This window comes from Pristiophorus japonicus, chromosome 15 (assembly GCF_044704955.1).
Source record: "Pristiophorus japonicus isolate sPriJap1 chromosome 15, sPriJap1.hap1, whole genome shotgun sequence".
NCBI lineage: Eukaryota > Metazoa > Chordata > Chondrichthyes > Pristiophoridae > Pristiophorus > Pristiophorus japonicus.
Window position 1 is genome coordinate 178,924,205 of NC_091991.1, and position 16,568 is coordinate 178,940,772.

The 16,568-nt window shown below is 47.2% G+C and overlaps 1 protein-coding gene across 1 annotated transcript in view; it reads left to right on the plus strand.

Annotated features, from left to right (window-relative positions):
* Positions 1 to 16,568, plus strand: part of grid2ipb (glutamate receptor, ionotropic, delta 2 (Grid2) interacting protein, b) — a 126,461-nt gene that overhangs the window by 42,991 nt on the left and 66,902 nt on the right. The window contains exons 3-7 of the mRNA XM_070901393.1: positions 1,646 to 1,903; positions 6,834 to 6,919; positions 7,232 to 7,301; positions 9,350 to 9,444; positions 13,054 to 13,237. Of these exons, the coding sequence (XP_070757494.1) occupies positions 1,646 to 1,903; positions 6,834 to 6,919; positions 7,232 to 7,301; positions 9,350 to 9,444; positions 13,054 to 13,237 (693 nt within the window). The remainder of the gene's footprint in view (positions 1 to 1,645; positions 1,904 to 6,833; positions 6,920 to 7,231; positions 7,302 to 9,349; positions 9,445 to 13,053; positions 13,238 to 16,568) is intronic.

Here is a 16,568-nt window from a genome sequence, read left to right on the forward strand (position 1 = left end):
TAATGGCAGCAGAAATGCTGCTATTGCAGGTGACCAGTGTCATCATAGGCAGTCCCTCGAAATCGATGAAGACTTGCTTCCACTCCAAAAGTGAGTTCTTGGGTGACTGAACAGTCCAATATGGGAATGACAGTCTCTGTCACAGGTGGGACAGACAGTGGTTGAAAGGAAAGGCAGGGTGGGGAGTCTGGTTTGCCACACGCTTCTTCCGCTGCCTGCGCTTGTTTTCTGCATGCTCTCGGCGACGAGACTCGGTGCTCACCTGAATGCACTTCCTCCACTTAGGGCGGTCTTTGGCCAGGGACTCCCAGGTGTCGGGGGGGGGGGGATGTTGCACTTTATCAAGGAGGCTTTGAGGGTGTCCTTCAAACGTTTCCTCTGCCCACCTGGGGCTCGCTTGTTATGTAGTAGTTCCGAGTAGAGTGCTTGCTTTGGGAGTCTTGTGTCGGGCATGCAGGTGACCAGCGAAGGAGAGCTAACTAGCGGAAGAAATAAAATAATGGCACTAGCTATATTGAACAAAGTTCAGTGATACCAGGTCAGAAACAGCAGCATGCAACTACCACAAATCAGGCACCCATACTTTAGGTAGTGCTGTTCTGTAGCAAAGGTGGAGGCTCCTCGGTGCCCATTTTATCCAGGTGCTCAGTGACTGAAGGTGCTACAAAGGTCCACGGGGGAATTTGTCATGGGACTTTGATAGATTTAGATCATTTCGACCGGGCAATTATCGGGTTTGAAGCAGGATGTCTAAGTCAGATGATTTCCTCGCCCACAAAATCAGGAGTTCAGCAACGAGTGTGGCCAAACCTACCTGCCCAATTTCACGGTGCTCCCTTATTAGTAGGCGGGACCCAATCCTCGAGACCACTCAAGGAATTGGCCCCAGTATTTACTGACCTTGCTTTTATAATGGGGGGCTTTCAGTCAGTTGGAGCAGTCACTGCCCTGTGTGCGTCACTGCACTGCGTGTGGAGGTTGAACACATTGTCCCAGCAGGCAGTGTCTCTCAGAAGCTGCTCTCTTGCTCCTTTTAAAATCATCACCTTTCACAGAATGATTGGAAAAAGATTGAAAAAGATTGGCCTGGGAGCTGGGAATCCGAATCTTACCAATAACTCTACATGATGGCTGTGTGGCTGTTCACACTGAAGAACATTCAGACCCTCGAGCAGGCGGCATAGAGACCATTCATGTACTTGACTCTGAAATTTCGACCGTCAGTTCCCTCCACCCTAGAACATAGCAGGCTGGAGCAGCTAAACACACTCTCTAAATATAGCCTATGTTTTAGTGTGAATCTGTCAAGAAGCTCATCTGAATGCTAAACTAATATTAAAATGCCTGCAGTGCAGATGCTGTGTGTGTTCGAATGGGAACCTGCGTACATGGATATGTAAAATATCAGATAAACAGGATTGTCAGCTTAAAGAGCGAGGATGGCACTGCCCACGGTTTCAGAAAATAGACACGTGAGCAAGGTAAATGACTGCAGACGAAGCAGTGTTAACCGGAGGTGGTGATTATCTCCATCCTCCCCGACTGTTTGCTTACACCTGCTCGTAGTCAGTCAGTCAGTTGTGGCTTGTGCTGGAGGCTCGTGACTTGATGTTTCCCCTTTTCTCCTCTCCATCATGTTCGCCAGGATTTTCATCCCGAAGAAGCACCGGCAGCGGTTCGACGAGGTGGTGTCTCAGAGCCTCATCAGCAAGGTCTGCAGCACCAAGAGCAGGATCGACAACTCCAGCCGCCTGCGCAGGAGCCGCAGTGAGGACCACCAGGAGCGCCTGCTCGTCTCCACCCGCGCCAGCTCAACTCCTCGCAACCCGGAGGAGCCAGGGCAGAGCATCAGAAAGACGGGCTCTGTCTTAGGAGGCAGTGTGAGGGCAGCAGCCTCTCGCAGGTAAAGAAACAAGTTTCCTCTCTCTCTGACTCCGTATCAATCATATATTGTAGTATGAGTGCACAGAGCTCTGCAATAATGCTACCAGTGTGATACTGTCATTAAAAGGCTCCTTGAAATAACACATTAGTCAGGTTTCGGTAAATTGTCGAGATATTGTATGGGGAGCTCTATCCTTAGTGTTTTACCTGAGCTTGATTGCTTGATGGGGTGATGCAGTGTTAGATGCCTTGGAGACTGTTGGTGTCATGTTTGCACTGACCAGTACTTGTGTTGCCAAAATTATAATGGTGTGCGTTTACATTGACGCATTTTTCAGACATATGAATGGCAAATTGTGTTTGAGTTGATTCATGCGTGGGTGGTGTGCTGTGTGTTCTTGTGCAGTGTTTGGGTTGGTATGTTCTCGAGTTGTTTGCTTTGGTACAATCTTATGCTGTGTTTGCATTTGTGCACCATCATGTCACATTTGCTTTGGTGCAGTCTTATGCTTTGTGTTGGTGCCTTCGGTTTGTTGTCAATGCATCTTGTACAGTGATTGTGTTGGTGCACTGTCATGCCTGCTTGCATCGGTGCATTCTCAGGTCATGCTTGTGTTAGTGCACTGTCACATTGTGCCAACATTGGTGTACCCCAGTGTTCGTGTTGATAAGCTGTCACCTCATGCTTGCGTTAGTGCAGTCTTGTATCCTGTTTGTGTTGTGCTTGCATCTATGTGCACTTGTGCAATGTTTATATTGTTTTTCCCTGGTGTTGTGTTTGCATTGGTTCCCTGTTGTGTCATGTGCATTCTTGTGTTGTGACTGTTGGTGTGCTCCTGTGTTGCGAATGTCAAGTATTTTATTTGCTGACATTCTCCTCTCCCAGGTTTGTTTTGTTGGTGCTCACACAGTGCTCACATTAATGTTGCTCGTCTCATGTCTTTGTATTGAAGCGTATTCATACATTGTTTACACCAATGGAAACTCTACTGCTTTTTGGGTTTGTGATGATCCACATTCCAGCTGTGTTTACGTTGGTCTATGCATCAGACACATTTCGGCTGTGTTTGCACTGCCCTGGGCTCTGGCTGTGTTTGCACTGGGTCTTTACTCGTTGGAGTTCAGAAGGATGAGGGGTAATCTTATAGAAACATTTAAAATAATGAAAGGGATAGACAAGATAGAGGCAGAGAGGTTGTTTCCACTGGTCGGGGAGACTAGAACTAGGGGGCACAGCCTCAAAATACGGGGGAGCCAATTTAAAACCAAGTTGAGAAGGAATTTCTTCTCCCAGAGGGTTGTGAATCTGTGGAATTCTCTGCCCAAGGAAGCAGTTGAGGCTAGCTCATTGAATGTATTCAAGTCACAGATAGATAGATTTTTAACCAATAAGGGAATTAAGGGTTATGGGGAGCGGGCGGGTAAGTGGAGCTGAGTCCACGGCCAGATCAGCCATGATCTTGTTGAATGGCGGAGCAGGCTCGAGGGGCTAGATGGCCTACTCCTGTTCCTAATTCTTATGTTCTTATGTTATTATGCACTGCCCCGGGCACTGGCTGTGTTTGCACTGGCCCAGGCTCTGGCTGTGTTTGCACTGGCCCGGGCTCTGGCTGTGTTTGCACTGGCCCGGGCTCTGGCTGTGTTTGCACTAGCCCGGGCTCTGGCTGTGTTTGCACTGACCCGAACTGCATTCATGTCTGCGTTGGCACACAGTAGACTTTTTGGAGTGATTCACATTCGGGCCAAGTCTGTGATGATGCACACTGCACACATATTTATGATGACCACCTGGCTGTGTTTGTGTTGATCATGCTTCAACACTGTTGAACAAAAACACAGCAGTCCTATAAATCTGCGGCTCAGTGATTTGAAGAGTGAATGAAGAAACAAAAAACCTGGTCATCATTTCATTAAAATTAGTGGGAACGTCAGGTCACTGAATTACGACCCCGCGCCCCCCCCCCCCCGCCCCGCCACCACCATTTACATCACTTTACTATAGAGCTGCCTTAGGAACTGGGAGTCATTTACCTAAAATAAAATGAACTGAATTTCTTGTTTGTAAAAAAAAAAGCAAAACATTTCAAATATTTGATTAAATTCATTGACTAGTGAGCTTAACTCAGTGACTGACATTCATTGGCTGAGACTCCCTCTCCCACGACCAGCCTTCCCCTCTCCCACAACCAGCCTTTCCCTCTCCCTCACCTTCCCCTCTTCCCCCCCCCCCCCCCCACAACCAGCCTCTCCCTCAGCTCCTTGTTCGCTCTTTCTCCCAGCTGCCCCGAGTCTCATGCTTGGGTCTTCCTTATTCTCAGTCCATCTTTTTCACCGCACCACAAGATCATCACCAATGGGGAAGACCATTCGGCCCATCTTATTTCACCCATTCAAAAAGACCCTAAAGCCCTTCCAGTACAGCATCCAATTGTTTCAGTGATTCCAGCGTTTTCGCCGTCTCTACTCCATCTGAAAGTTCACTGCATCCATTGATCACTCTGAGCTTGGATTCACCTAACCGCTATTCCCGCTTTACCTTTTCTCTTTTACTTCTTTGAGTATTATTGGTGTCCTGCATTTTGTTCTCTTCATATAACAAAGACTCCAGGTCTGTGATTCCTGGGATCAGCTTGCTGTTCATTGTTCAAGACTGGAATAACATTGGTAAATGGTAAACTTTTAATAATACTCCTGTATTTAATGGGCTGTGAAAAATTTCAGCCACAGTTCCCCCTACTCCACTCTCATTTCCTTAACTATTCTGGAATACATTTTTCAGCTGGTCCTGTCCATCAGTGACACCTTGATTTTTTTTATTCATTCACTGGATGCCGGCGTCACTTGCTCGGCCAGCATTTATTTCCCATCCATAATTGCCCTTCGGTGGTGAGCCACCATTCCAGAGGGCAGTTAAGAGTCAACCATCTTTCTGTGGGACTGGAGTCACACATAGGCCAGACCGGGTAAGGACGGCAGATTTCCTTCCCTAAAGGACATTAGTGAACCAGATGGGTTTTTACAACAATCCGGTAGTTTGGTCACCATCACTGATACTAGCATTTTTAATTCCAGATTTATTTAATTAACTGAATTAAAGAATGAATTGGGAACGTTCTTCACCATCCACTTTCTGGAAACAAGTAATACCAACATACCGTGAAAGAAACCTTCAGTTCCAGCACAATCTCTTCCCTCTTCATCTCCTCTCCTCTGTGCATGATCCCTCTCTTCTTTTCATCTCTCCTCATTTGTGCATTGTCACACTCTCCATCCCCTAGAAATATAGAATTGTACAGCACAGAAGGAGGCCATTCGGCCCATGGTGCCTGTGCTGGCTCTTTGGTAGAGCTATCCAATTAATCCCACTCCCCTGCTCCTTCCCAATAGTCCTGTACATTTTTTCCCTTCAAGTATTGATCCAATTCCCTTTGGAAAGTTACTATTGAATCTGCTTCCATTGCCCTTTCAGGCAGCGCGTTCCAGATCATAAACTGACTGTGTAAAAAAAATGTTTCCTCATGTCGCCTCTGGTTCTTTTGCCAATCACCTTAAATCTGTGTCTTCTGGTTACCCACCCTTCTTCCAGTGAGTACTGTTTCTCCTCATTTACTCTATTGAAACTATTTATGACTTCCTCTCCTTCTCTGTGCAGTGTCCATCTCATTTTAAGTTTTCACTGGCTGTTTCTTCCCCGCTTCACTTTCCTGGTTGGTTTATGCTGAATCCTGACAATTCTTTTTCACTTTGGATTATTTTCAAATCTGCCTCTTCACCCATTTCCTTAAATGTGTTTATTCATTAGGCTCCTTGAAACGAGCAACTTGGAGAGGAACTGGGCTCAATCAAAATGAAAATCCGAGCCTGCCCTTTAAGGGTCAGTTTGAGCAAGGAGGGCGTCTGATTATTGTCGCTGTGTATTGAGTGGATGCTTGATGTCTGGCAGCTCCTGTGCGGAGGCGGTTGCACAGTAACACTGCGATGGCTGAGCACAGCCTGAGGGGGTGTGTGTGGGCGGTTATTTCTGAGAGGCACCACCGCACTGAAACTTTAACCAGCCCGAGATTGCGGAGCAAACCAGCCGCAGCCACAGCATGGATGGTGATCTGATCTGATATTTGTTGCATAACAGTCGAGGATTCCAGCTGTGAACCCTAGCCAGTGATTGAAGAGTGAATGAAGAAACAAAAAAACCTGTCTGAAAATAACCTAATACGCCACATCCATCATGACATTAGAAGATCCAGCTTGACCAACCCTATAGACTCCGGGGGAGGGGGTAATTTAACTCTACTCGCAGAAACAGGGCAGGTGGGCAGTTAACATGCCCCAGAGTACCGCCTCAATCCTGCCGGGACTGATTTTAACCCGCTCTTCTGAGCAGACGCCAAGGACTCGCCTGAAGCCAGCGGAGTCCTTTAAATAAGCTAATTGGGATCCGGTGACTTCACTCAAACTCGGACTTCATTTGATCCAGAGAATGGCTGGAATTAGATCAGGACCTTCTGCTCACACTCCACATCCACAGTGAGCAGTGATGTCCCCAGCTCCCCCACATTCCACTTCCAACACAGAGCAGGCAGGGCTGTCCCTCTTTGCCCTGGCCAAGGATAAATCTGGGCATGTGTATCTGTGCAGTGCAGGCTGGGGGTGGGGGGAAATCGGACAAAAATGTCACTGTCCACTGGTTTGCTGCATCTCTGAACCAAGCTACTGAGAAACTTGCACAGTAGGAACATGCCCCACTTTAATCAAGTCCAGAGAGTTTAGGCACAGGTTGCCAAAAGCCAAGGCTTAAAGTCCCAAGTGTGTGCAGAGACTAATGCAGATTCTGACCCGCCCGACTCCCTGCTGGAGTTTTCTGAGAGCAAGATTCTTCCAAGGAAATGTTCCTTTTAAATTTAACTATTTCTCTTCTAATTAAATTGTAATTATTCATTTCTCTTCAATAGAACGATTCGCGTGTACAAAGGGCACAAGAGCTTTGGTTTTACCCTGCGTGGACACGGACCAGTATGGCTGGAGTCCATTATCCCAGGTGAGTTATAAGTGGGTCCCAGGTGTGGCAGTGAAATGTCGGTGCACACAGTGATCAATGGATTTTGTTGGTGAGAACCTGCCGGAGGTTTCACGTTGCTGGATTGATTTATTCCTCCTTCACTGTGATCAATCAGGCGATGTTTACGGGCGATGTTTATAGTGAGTGAGGTGGGTGTTGCTGAGCAGTTGGACAGCTGCCTTACTCTGGCCGTGCCCCGACTATTATGCTAGTGTAAAGCATCCAATGATAGTGATGGTTAACATGTGTTTGCTGCACCTCCCTTTGTTGCTCACTATGTGCCTCTTTCAGGAAGTCCAGCTGAGAAATCCGGATTGAAGGCAGGGGATCGAATCCTGTTTCTCAACGGGCTGGACATGAGGTGGGTTAAGAAGGTTTACTGCATGCATTGCACACACTAACATATGATAATATGTTAGCATTAGGCAGGAGCATGGGCTACATACAGAGTAAAGTTCCCTGTACACTGCTCTATCAAACACTCCCAGGTAGGTTTAGCACGGGTTAGATACAGAATAAAGCTCCCTCTATACTGCCCCATCAAACACTCCCAGGGCAGGTACAGAATGGTTTAGATACACAGTAAAGCTCCCTCTATACTGCTCCATCAAACACTCCCAGGGCAAGTACAGCATGGATTAGATACATAGTAAAGCTCCCTCTACACTGCTCCATCAAACACTCCCAGGGCAGGTACACCACGGGTTCGATAGAGAAAAGCTCCCTCTACACTGCTCCATCAAACACTCCCAGGGCAGGTACAGCACGGGTTAGATAGAGTAAAGCTCCCTCTACACTGTCCCATCAAACACTCCCAGGGCAGGTACAGGGGGTTAGATACAGAGTAAAGCTCCCTCTACACTGTCCCATCAAACACTCCCAGGGCTGGTACAGCACAGGGTAGATACATAGTAAAGCTCCCTCTACACTGCTCCATCAAACACTCCCAGGGCAGGTACAGCACAGGGTTAGATACAGAGTAAAGCTCCCTCTACACTGCTCCATTAAACACTCCCAGGGCAGGTACAGCACAGGGTTAGATACAGAGTAAAGCTCCCTCTACACTGCTCCATCAAACACTCCCAGGGCAGGTACAGCACAGGGTTAGATACAGAGTAAAGCTCCCTCTACACTGCTCCATTAAACACTCCCAGGGCAGGTACAGCACAGGGTTAGATACAGAGTAAAGCTCCCTCTACACTGCTCCATTAAACACTCCCAGGGCAGGTACAGCACAGGGTTAGATACATAGTAAAGCTCCCTCTACACTGCTCCATCAAACACTCCCAGGGCAGGTACACCACGGGTTCGATAGAGAAAAGCTCCCTCTACACTGCTCCATCAAACACTCCCAGGGCAGGTACAGCACGGGTTAGATAGAGTAAAGCTCCATTTACACTGTCCCATCAAACACTCCCAGGGCAGGTACAGGGGGTTAGATACAGAGTAAAGCTCCCTCTACACTGTCCCATCAAACACTCCCAGGGCAGGTACAGGGGGTTAGATACAGAGTAAAGCTCCCTCTACACTGTCCCATCAAACACTCCCAGGGCTGGTACAGCACAGGGTTAGATACATAGTAAAGCTCCCTCTGCACTGCTCCATCAAACACTCCCAGGGCAGGTACAGCACAGGGTTAGATACAGAGTAAAGCTCCCTCTACACTGCTCTATTAAACACTCCCAGGGCAGGTACAGCACAGGGTTAGATACATAGTAAAGCTCCCTCTCCACTGCTCCATCAAACACTCCCAGGGCAGGTACACCACGGGTTCGATAGAGAAAAGCTCCCTCTACACTGCTCCATCAAACACTCCCAGGGCAGGTACAGCACGGGTTAGATAGAGTAAAGCTCCATTTACACTGTCCCATCAAACACTCCCAGGGCAGGTACAGGGGGTTAGATACAGAGTAAAGCTCCCTCTACACTGTCCCATCAAACACTCCCAGGGCAGGTACAGGGGGTTAGATACAGAGTAAAGCTCCCTCTACACTGCTCCATCAAACACTCCCAGGGCAGGTACAGTACCTGTGAGACACAGAATAAAGCTCTCCTTTATGCCAACAAGATACTTTAACATCAACTTTAGAAGAGCAGCTCCTACTGCATAGGGTGTAGCATTCCCCACACTAACCATCCTTCTGCGCTGTAAATATCTATGTTTCATCCCAGAGCCTCTCTGAGTGGGATTGACAGATGAGGGGTAGGTGGGAGCTGCATCTTATCGGCACGGGGTTGACACTGTCAAGTGAAAGAGGCTCATTGGCTGGATCCAACCGCAGGCCCCAGTGTACAGCGTCTGCTGGTTTCTCAGTTGTTCTGTGATTAAACAGTTTGTTCCAGTCGTGTGTGTGTGAGCAACGTGGCGGTTGCCTGGTAACCATGTCTGTTTGTGTGTGTGTGTTTTAGAAACTGCTCCCATGAGAAGGTGGTGGCCATGTTACAGGGGAGCGGAGCGATGCCCACGCTCGTGGTGGAAGACGGGCCTTTTAATTTCCCCCTGGGTAAGTGGAGCTGCTTTCGGACACCGTGTAGCGCTGCTTCATTGCGAGGTGTCATCGGGTTCTCCTGATCTGCAGCAGGAACCCCAAATAAACCACTTACACCATGTGCAGCTTGTACATCGGAAGGGATTGTGGGATGAGGGGGACGTGGGATACGAGAAGAAAGATGACGTATGAGGAATCTTGTACTCACTCAGCCCCGCCGCTGGCCACGGGCTCAGCCATGCCCCTCCTGAATAGCCAGCACCGTCTCCTCCGAGGGGGTGAGGTGATGCGGGCGAGCCTGTCTCCCACCGATTAGGTTCTGCTGGCACCGGTTATGCACCACCTTTTCCTGCAAGAGAAAGGGAATTGTGTCAATAAGTGTGGTGTACTGTATTTGAGTGATGTGCCTGTCATGGTTGAATAGTTGAGTGTGTGCAAACTGTGAGATGTGGGGGTGAGGCTTGCAGCAGTGGTAAGTGTGTGAAGGCGAGATGGAGCAAGTGAATGTGAGGTATGAGTCTTGATTGATGGCGATTGTTGGCATGTGAGTGATGGGGGTGTGGTGAATTGAGCAGTGTCTAGTGTCTAGTGGTGCAGTTTGTGGGATATGACCTTCACTGGCCTTGACCACTCATGTGAGGTCATTAAACTTCTTCCCGCACTGGGTCCACCAATTCAGGGCTACACTGCTGGCATTCACCACAGTGGCTACCTGGTCCCATTGCTCTTTGCACTGTTACATGGAGGGCCTCCTGGCCCCGTTTCCTCCCATTGACCTCCTGCACCAAAGCCTCCAGCGCTCAATTGGAAAACCTTGGTGTATGCGTCATCATTAATGGTTCCTTTCTGGGGCTGAACTTTCGGCCTCTGCGGGTGTGTACAAGGTGCGCACGCGCTCGTAGGGGCCCCACGAGTTCCAGGCTTAGGTATGCACTGCGCATGCGCTGAAACGTGGAATTTACGATCTTTCAAGAAGATCATACGAATTTGAAAGAAAAGGGCATTTGCCCAGCGAATGCCCTTGAAATTTAAGTGTAAGGCCTGCTTTTACCCGAATAAGAGTTTTAAAATAAATAGAAAAATTAAAATTTTATCACTCATTTATACATTTAAAAACCCTTTCCAATAAGGTAAGTTTACTTTAGCCACGTTAAAACATTTTTTTCAACAAATATATTTTTGTTTAAAATATTTAATTAAATGTCATTTTAATTAATTTTAAACATGTAATTTTAAAAATTTATTTCATGTGTTCGTGTATTTTTGAAGTGATCCCCATTCATACTTATGGTGATTCCGTACATGCGTATGAATGGAGATTCCCTTCTTTTATTGGTTGGGCAAGCCCACGTGATCCCAGGGGCGCTTGCGAACTGCATGCCCCCCTGGGGAACGTGGGCCTGTACACACAGGCCTACGAGTAGAGGACCAGGAGCGCAAAACAACGAATCTCCTGGACCACCCGGTAAATTCGTAGATTTTTTGCAGCCAGGGCAATTTCTACCCCATTGTCTTCCTCAGCCAGTTCAAAGATCAGCTGTAAGCAGAATGAACCTCCCCTTTAATAGGTGCAGACTGCCTTTAAGTAGTGCAGGTCAGCTTTCATTGATGCCAGCCTTGCATGAACTTGGGCCCCCTGCTCAGCCACTCAGCAGCACGTGCAGCGTGTGCAGCACTGGGCCGACTGCCACAATCATGGAAATGAGCAGACAGCAAGAAGTTTACAGTCCTCCGAACATGGCTTGATAGCGCATTGCGATCCCTGTGCCTATTTTTGGGGGCAAACAAATTTCGAGGCCACTCTTTATTCAGCAGGGTAAGGGTTACTTACTGTGTAAATGAACAGTTACTGTTTATTCAGAAGGTTAAGGGTTACTGTTTAAATGAACCTGTTGCTATTTACTCAGCGGGGTCTGGGTTAGTCTGCTGCCTAAGTCGTCTCTCTCTCAAAGTCGTGCAAACTCATCACCCTCGTCCTTGCCAAAGTCTGCTTGCTTTATCCTGTTGCGTTGTGATCAAAGCGGCTGGGATTTTCACTGAAGGGCCATGTGTCCTGAGACACTCTTCTCCGACAGCGCTCTCCTGTGTCAGCGACACTGCTGAACAATAGCTGGGTACAGAAGTCTGATCGATGTGAGAATGTGCTGTTCCCAAATATCTACAAACCGTGACAGCTTGCCCTGGGCTGAGTTCTGACTGTGTGCTGCCTGGTAGCACCTTCTGCTGGACATTAGTGTCACCTGCCATTTTACAAACTGCACTTTCAGGTTTCTGATGACCGAGCTGCTTTAACAGGCTGTCGGGGTGGATGTGATTAGTAAGTTTGGTTCCTATTTCTGGGCAGACTTTTATCCCGAGTGTGGGAACCAATGTGAGTGGGTGGAGGAAGGGGCAAGTGTTTTTCAATATGCGTGTATTCTGCAACATTCGGCTGTAGGCGTAAATTCTGTTTTTTAGGGAACTTTTTAGGGAGGCAGTTCAGAGAAGGTTCACTCGGTTGATTCCGGGGATGAGGGGGTTAACTTATGAGGAAAGGTTGAGTAGGTTGAGCCTCTGCTCATTGGAATTCAGAAGAATGAGAGGTGATCTTATCGAAACGTCTAAGATTATGAGGGGGCTTGACAAGGTGGATGCAGAGAGGATGTTTCCACTGATGGGGGAGACTAGAACTAGGGGGCATGATCTTAGAATAAGGGGCCACCCATTTAAAACAGATGAGGAGAAATTTCTCTCTGAGGTTTGTAAATCTGTGGAATTCGCTGCCTCAGAGAGCTGTGGAAGCTGGGACATTGAATAAATTTGACAGAAATAGACAGTTTCTTAAACAATAAGGGGATAAGGGGTTATGGGGAACGGGCAGGGAAGTGGAGCTAAGTCCATGATCAGATCAGCCATGATCTTATTGAATGGCGGAGCAGGCTCGAGGGACCGTATGGCCAACTCCTGCTCCTATTTCTTATGTTCTTATGTTCTATATAGCGCCTTTGACAACCTCAGGATGTTGCAAAGTGCTTTACGGCCAATGAAGTACTGTTGAAGTGCAGCCACTGTTGTAATGTCTCGGGACACATGACCCTTCACTGAAGATCTTAGCTATTTTGGTCACAGAGCCAGAAGATTAAGCAGGGTTCATGGCAGTAAATGCTGCCGTTGGTCGCAGTAACACAATCACATGGACAGTCCGAGCAGCTGCTGGTGTAGCCCAGCTCTTGCCTGTCTTGTGGCCTAGACGGATTTATCTACGTTTCATGTACATATTCTCCCCCAGGCTAGCCCGGTGAGCAGGAGATATTTGGAAATCAGTAGCTGCAAGCTACAGGCATGAGGAATGGTAGCGGCGGTGTGGGACTAAGCACGATTGCTCTTTCAAAGAGCCAACACAGACACAACGGGCTGAATGGCCGCCTTCTGTGCTGCAGGTTTCTATGGTTCGATGGGAAAGAGAGCAGGCCCTGTCTGTCTGTGTGTCTGTTTGTCTGTGTATCCGAGCATTTGTGTGTCTGTAAGAAAGTTCCTGATTGTGTACACACGCGTGTATGTGTGCGTGTATTTCTGTCTGTGACCTTGTGTCTGTCTGAGTACGTAATTTGGTTTTCTTCTCTTCCTCGTGGGTGCAATGTTCAGAGCCAGACCCTGTGGACTCTCCCTCATATTCCTCATCATTGACCTCTCTGCAGTGGGTGGCTGAGATACTGCCATCCAGTGTGAAGTTCCAAGGAAGAACCTTCACCCAGCAACTTGAGCACCTCCTGACCCCGCAGGAGCGCTACAGTGTCTGCAAGGCTCTCGAGTGCTTCTTCCAGCATAGGTAGGTACCATCCAGGTCCATGCTGTCATTGCAACAGAGCTTAGCCTAAGATTCATTGGTCAGAATTTTCAGGGATGGTAGCGGGCGGGATCGGTGACTGCTCGGTGGGAAAGTTGTTATTTTTGACAGCAGGTTCTCCCACGCGCCTTTCCCCCAGGTGCGTCTGACATTGCGGAGCAGACCTGACCAGCAGTGGCGGGGGACCCAATTAAGATGTTTATCGGTAGTTTACAGGCACTTAAGAGCCTTTTTTCACTTTTTAAATTTCCTTGCAAGGCCCCGGGATTCACACAGCTCGGAAAGCATAAATATCTCTCTGAGCCGGGAGTGTGGCCATTGCTCCAGCTGATTACTTGACAGCATGAAAAACAAACCAAAATAAAAAACATGTTGATTACATCAGCTAACAGATTGATGGAGATTCTCTTCCACTTGAAAATCTACTGGTAAATGTTAATTCAGAAAATCCTGAAGTGTTGAGTGCTGAAGGCTCCCTTCCTACTCTGGATGGTGAGGGAAATACATTTTTCACTGGCCATTCTCTGCTGTTGCCTTCCAACTCAACAGTAATTGCAGTGAATTGATCTGCACTAGAAAAAAAAATGTCATGTACCCTAAATGAATTTTTGTATTGTTTCTGGTCAGATTTTTTTCACAGTATACTGTGATTGTCCAGTTACACATTAAATCAAGTCATCTACTGTAACAATTTCATTCTCATCACTCATTCCACTGGTTCAATTTGCTTTCAGTCCCTGAATATAACACATTTAATTTTTCAGACTGAGACTTTGGGGGTGAATTTCTGCAGAGGTTCTCCCACTTGTCCATTGTTAATTTCAACGGAAGAGCTGCAGAAATCCCAGAAACACATAAGCACCACTTACACTGTTTGTCAGGGATTCCGCAACTCTTCTGCTGAACTTGCATAAGATTGTAAATCCACCCCTCTACAATTACATTTAAAATCTGCTTCATTTTATGTATTACCTATATACACACACACCTTTTATTTACACCAGTTACTAATGGAGGTCGCAGATTTGTGACTAAAGCACCAATAATTTCCCAATTAATGTACTTTTTAAATTATGTTCTTGATCATATTTGTAGATGGTGTCCTATTATTTCATGATATTATGTAAATATTTCTTTGTCACTTATATATAACTTATTATATTGTTGTAGAGTAAAGATTCAACACCCACTTTGTTAGATTAAACTTCAAATGTAATGTGGCCATTGTCCCTTTAAAGATCCCGGCTGGAAACATGTCATGAGTGATGCTCCTTCTCATTGGGCCAGGTAACACACTGGTTAATAGGCCCCAGTAGTGTAAGTTAATTTTCAACAGCGGGATGAAGCCAGCAGCAGGGTCAGGACCTGATGTGGCCACCACCTGCACCGGACCCACCAAGGCAAAGAAAATTCAGGCCATTGTCTGGGCTTACCCATGAAGGATGGCCACTTTACCTCAGTACCTTCAGGAGGATTCGCAAAAAGAAAAGGTCTGTAGTTGGCTACAGTGGGAGAACCTCGTACACTGTGAGGCCTGTACAGAGATCAGCTCATACACTGTGGGGCCTGTACAGAGATCAGCTCGCACACTGTGTGGGGCATGTACAGAGATCAGCTCACACACTGTGGGGCCTGTACAGAGATCAGCTCACACACTGTGGGGCCTGTACAGAGATCAGCTCACACACTGGGGGCCTGTACAGAGATCAGCTCACACACTGTGTGGGGCATGTACAGAGATCAGCTCACACACTGTGGAGCCTGTACAGAGATCAGCTCACACACTGTGTGAGACCTGTACAGACATCAGCTCACACACTGTGGGGCCTGTACAGAGATCAGCTCACACACTGTGGGGCCTGTACAGAGATCAGCTCACACACTGTGGGGCCTGTACAGAGATCAGCTCACACACTGTGTGGGGCCTGTACAGAGATTAGCTCACACAATGTGGGCAGGGCCAGATTAACCCATAGGCTAATAAGGCCTTAGGCCCTCATATATATTTTTAGGCCCTAATTTTTATATCATTAACCCTAAATCTTTGTTACAAGGTTAGTTAAGCAATATCATATATAACTGCATAATTATATCTTCAGAGGTGCAAAATATTGCATCCTTATGGCTCAAAGTATGTATAAAATTCTGTGGCAATCTTGAAACATATAAATATTCAAAAAAAATTCACCCGGCGAGTTATGTACACTGTTCATAGGATAAACGCATAAATAATATCAGATTTGATAATTGTGAATGTTTACAAAAGGATGAAGAATTTTCATTTATCTTTTGAAAGTCGAAATGTAGATGTCAAATGTCAAAAATATTTAGTAAAGTATGTATGTCATCATAGGTACCCCTCGCTATCCCCCATAGATACCCCTCGCTATCCCCCATAGATACCCCTCGATATCCCCCATAGATACCCCTCGATATCCCCCATAGATACCCCTCGATATCCCCCATAGATACCCCTCGATATCCCCCATAGATACCCCTCGATATCCCCCATAGATACCCCTCGATATCCCCCATAGATACCCCTCGATATCCCCCATAGATACCCCTCGATATCCCCCATAGATACCCCTCGATATCCCCCATAGATACCCCTCGATATCCCCCATAGATACCCCTCGATATCCCCCATAGATACCCCTCGATATCCCCCATAGATACCCCTCGATATCCCCCATAGATACCCCTCGATATCCCCCATAGATACCCCTCGATATCCCCCATAGATACCCCTCGATATCCCCCATAGATACCCCTCGATATCCCCCATAGATACCCCTCGATATCCCCCATAGATACCCCTCGATATCCCCCATAGATACCCCTCGCTATCCCTCATAGATACTCCTCGATATCCCCCATAGATACCCCTAGATATCCCCCCTAGTTACCCCTAAATATCCCCACAGATACCCCGAGATATCCCCCACTGATACCCCGAGATATCCCCCACTGATACCCCTCGATATCCCCCACTGATACCCCTCGATATCCCCCACTGATACCCCTCGATATCACTCATAGATACCCCTAGATATCCCTCATAGATACCCCTAGATATCCCTCATAGATACCCCTCGCTATCCCTCACAGATACCCCTAGATATCCCCCACAGATACCCCGAGATATCCCCCACAGATACCCCGAGATATCCCCCACAGATACCCCGAGATATCCCCCACAGATACCCCGAGATATCCCTCATAGATACCCCTAGATATCCTATTCAGGGTAAAACAGGAATATTCCAAATTAAGTCTGAAAAATTATACAGGGTATTGGAATGATGCATTT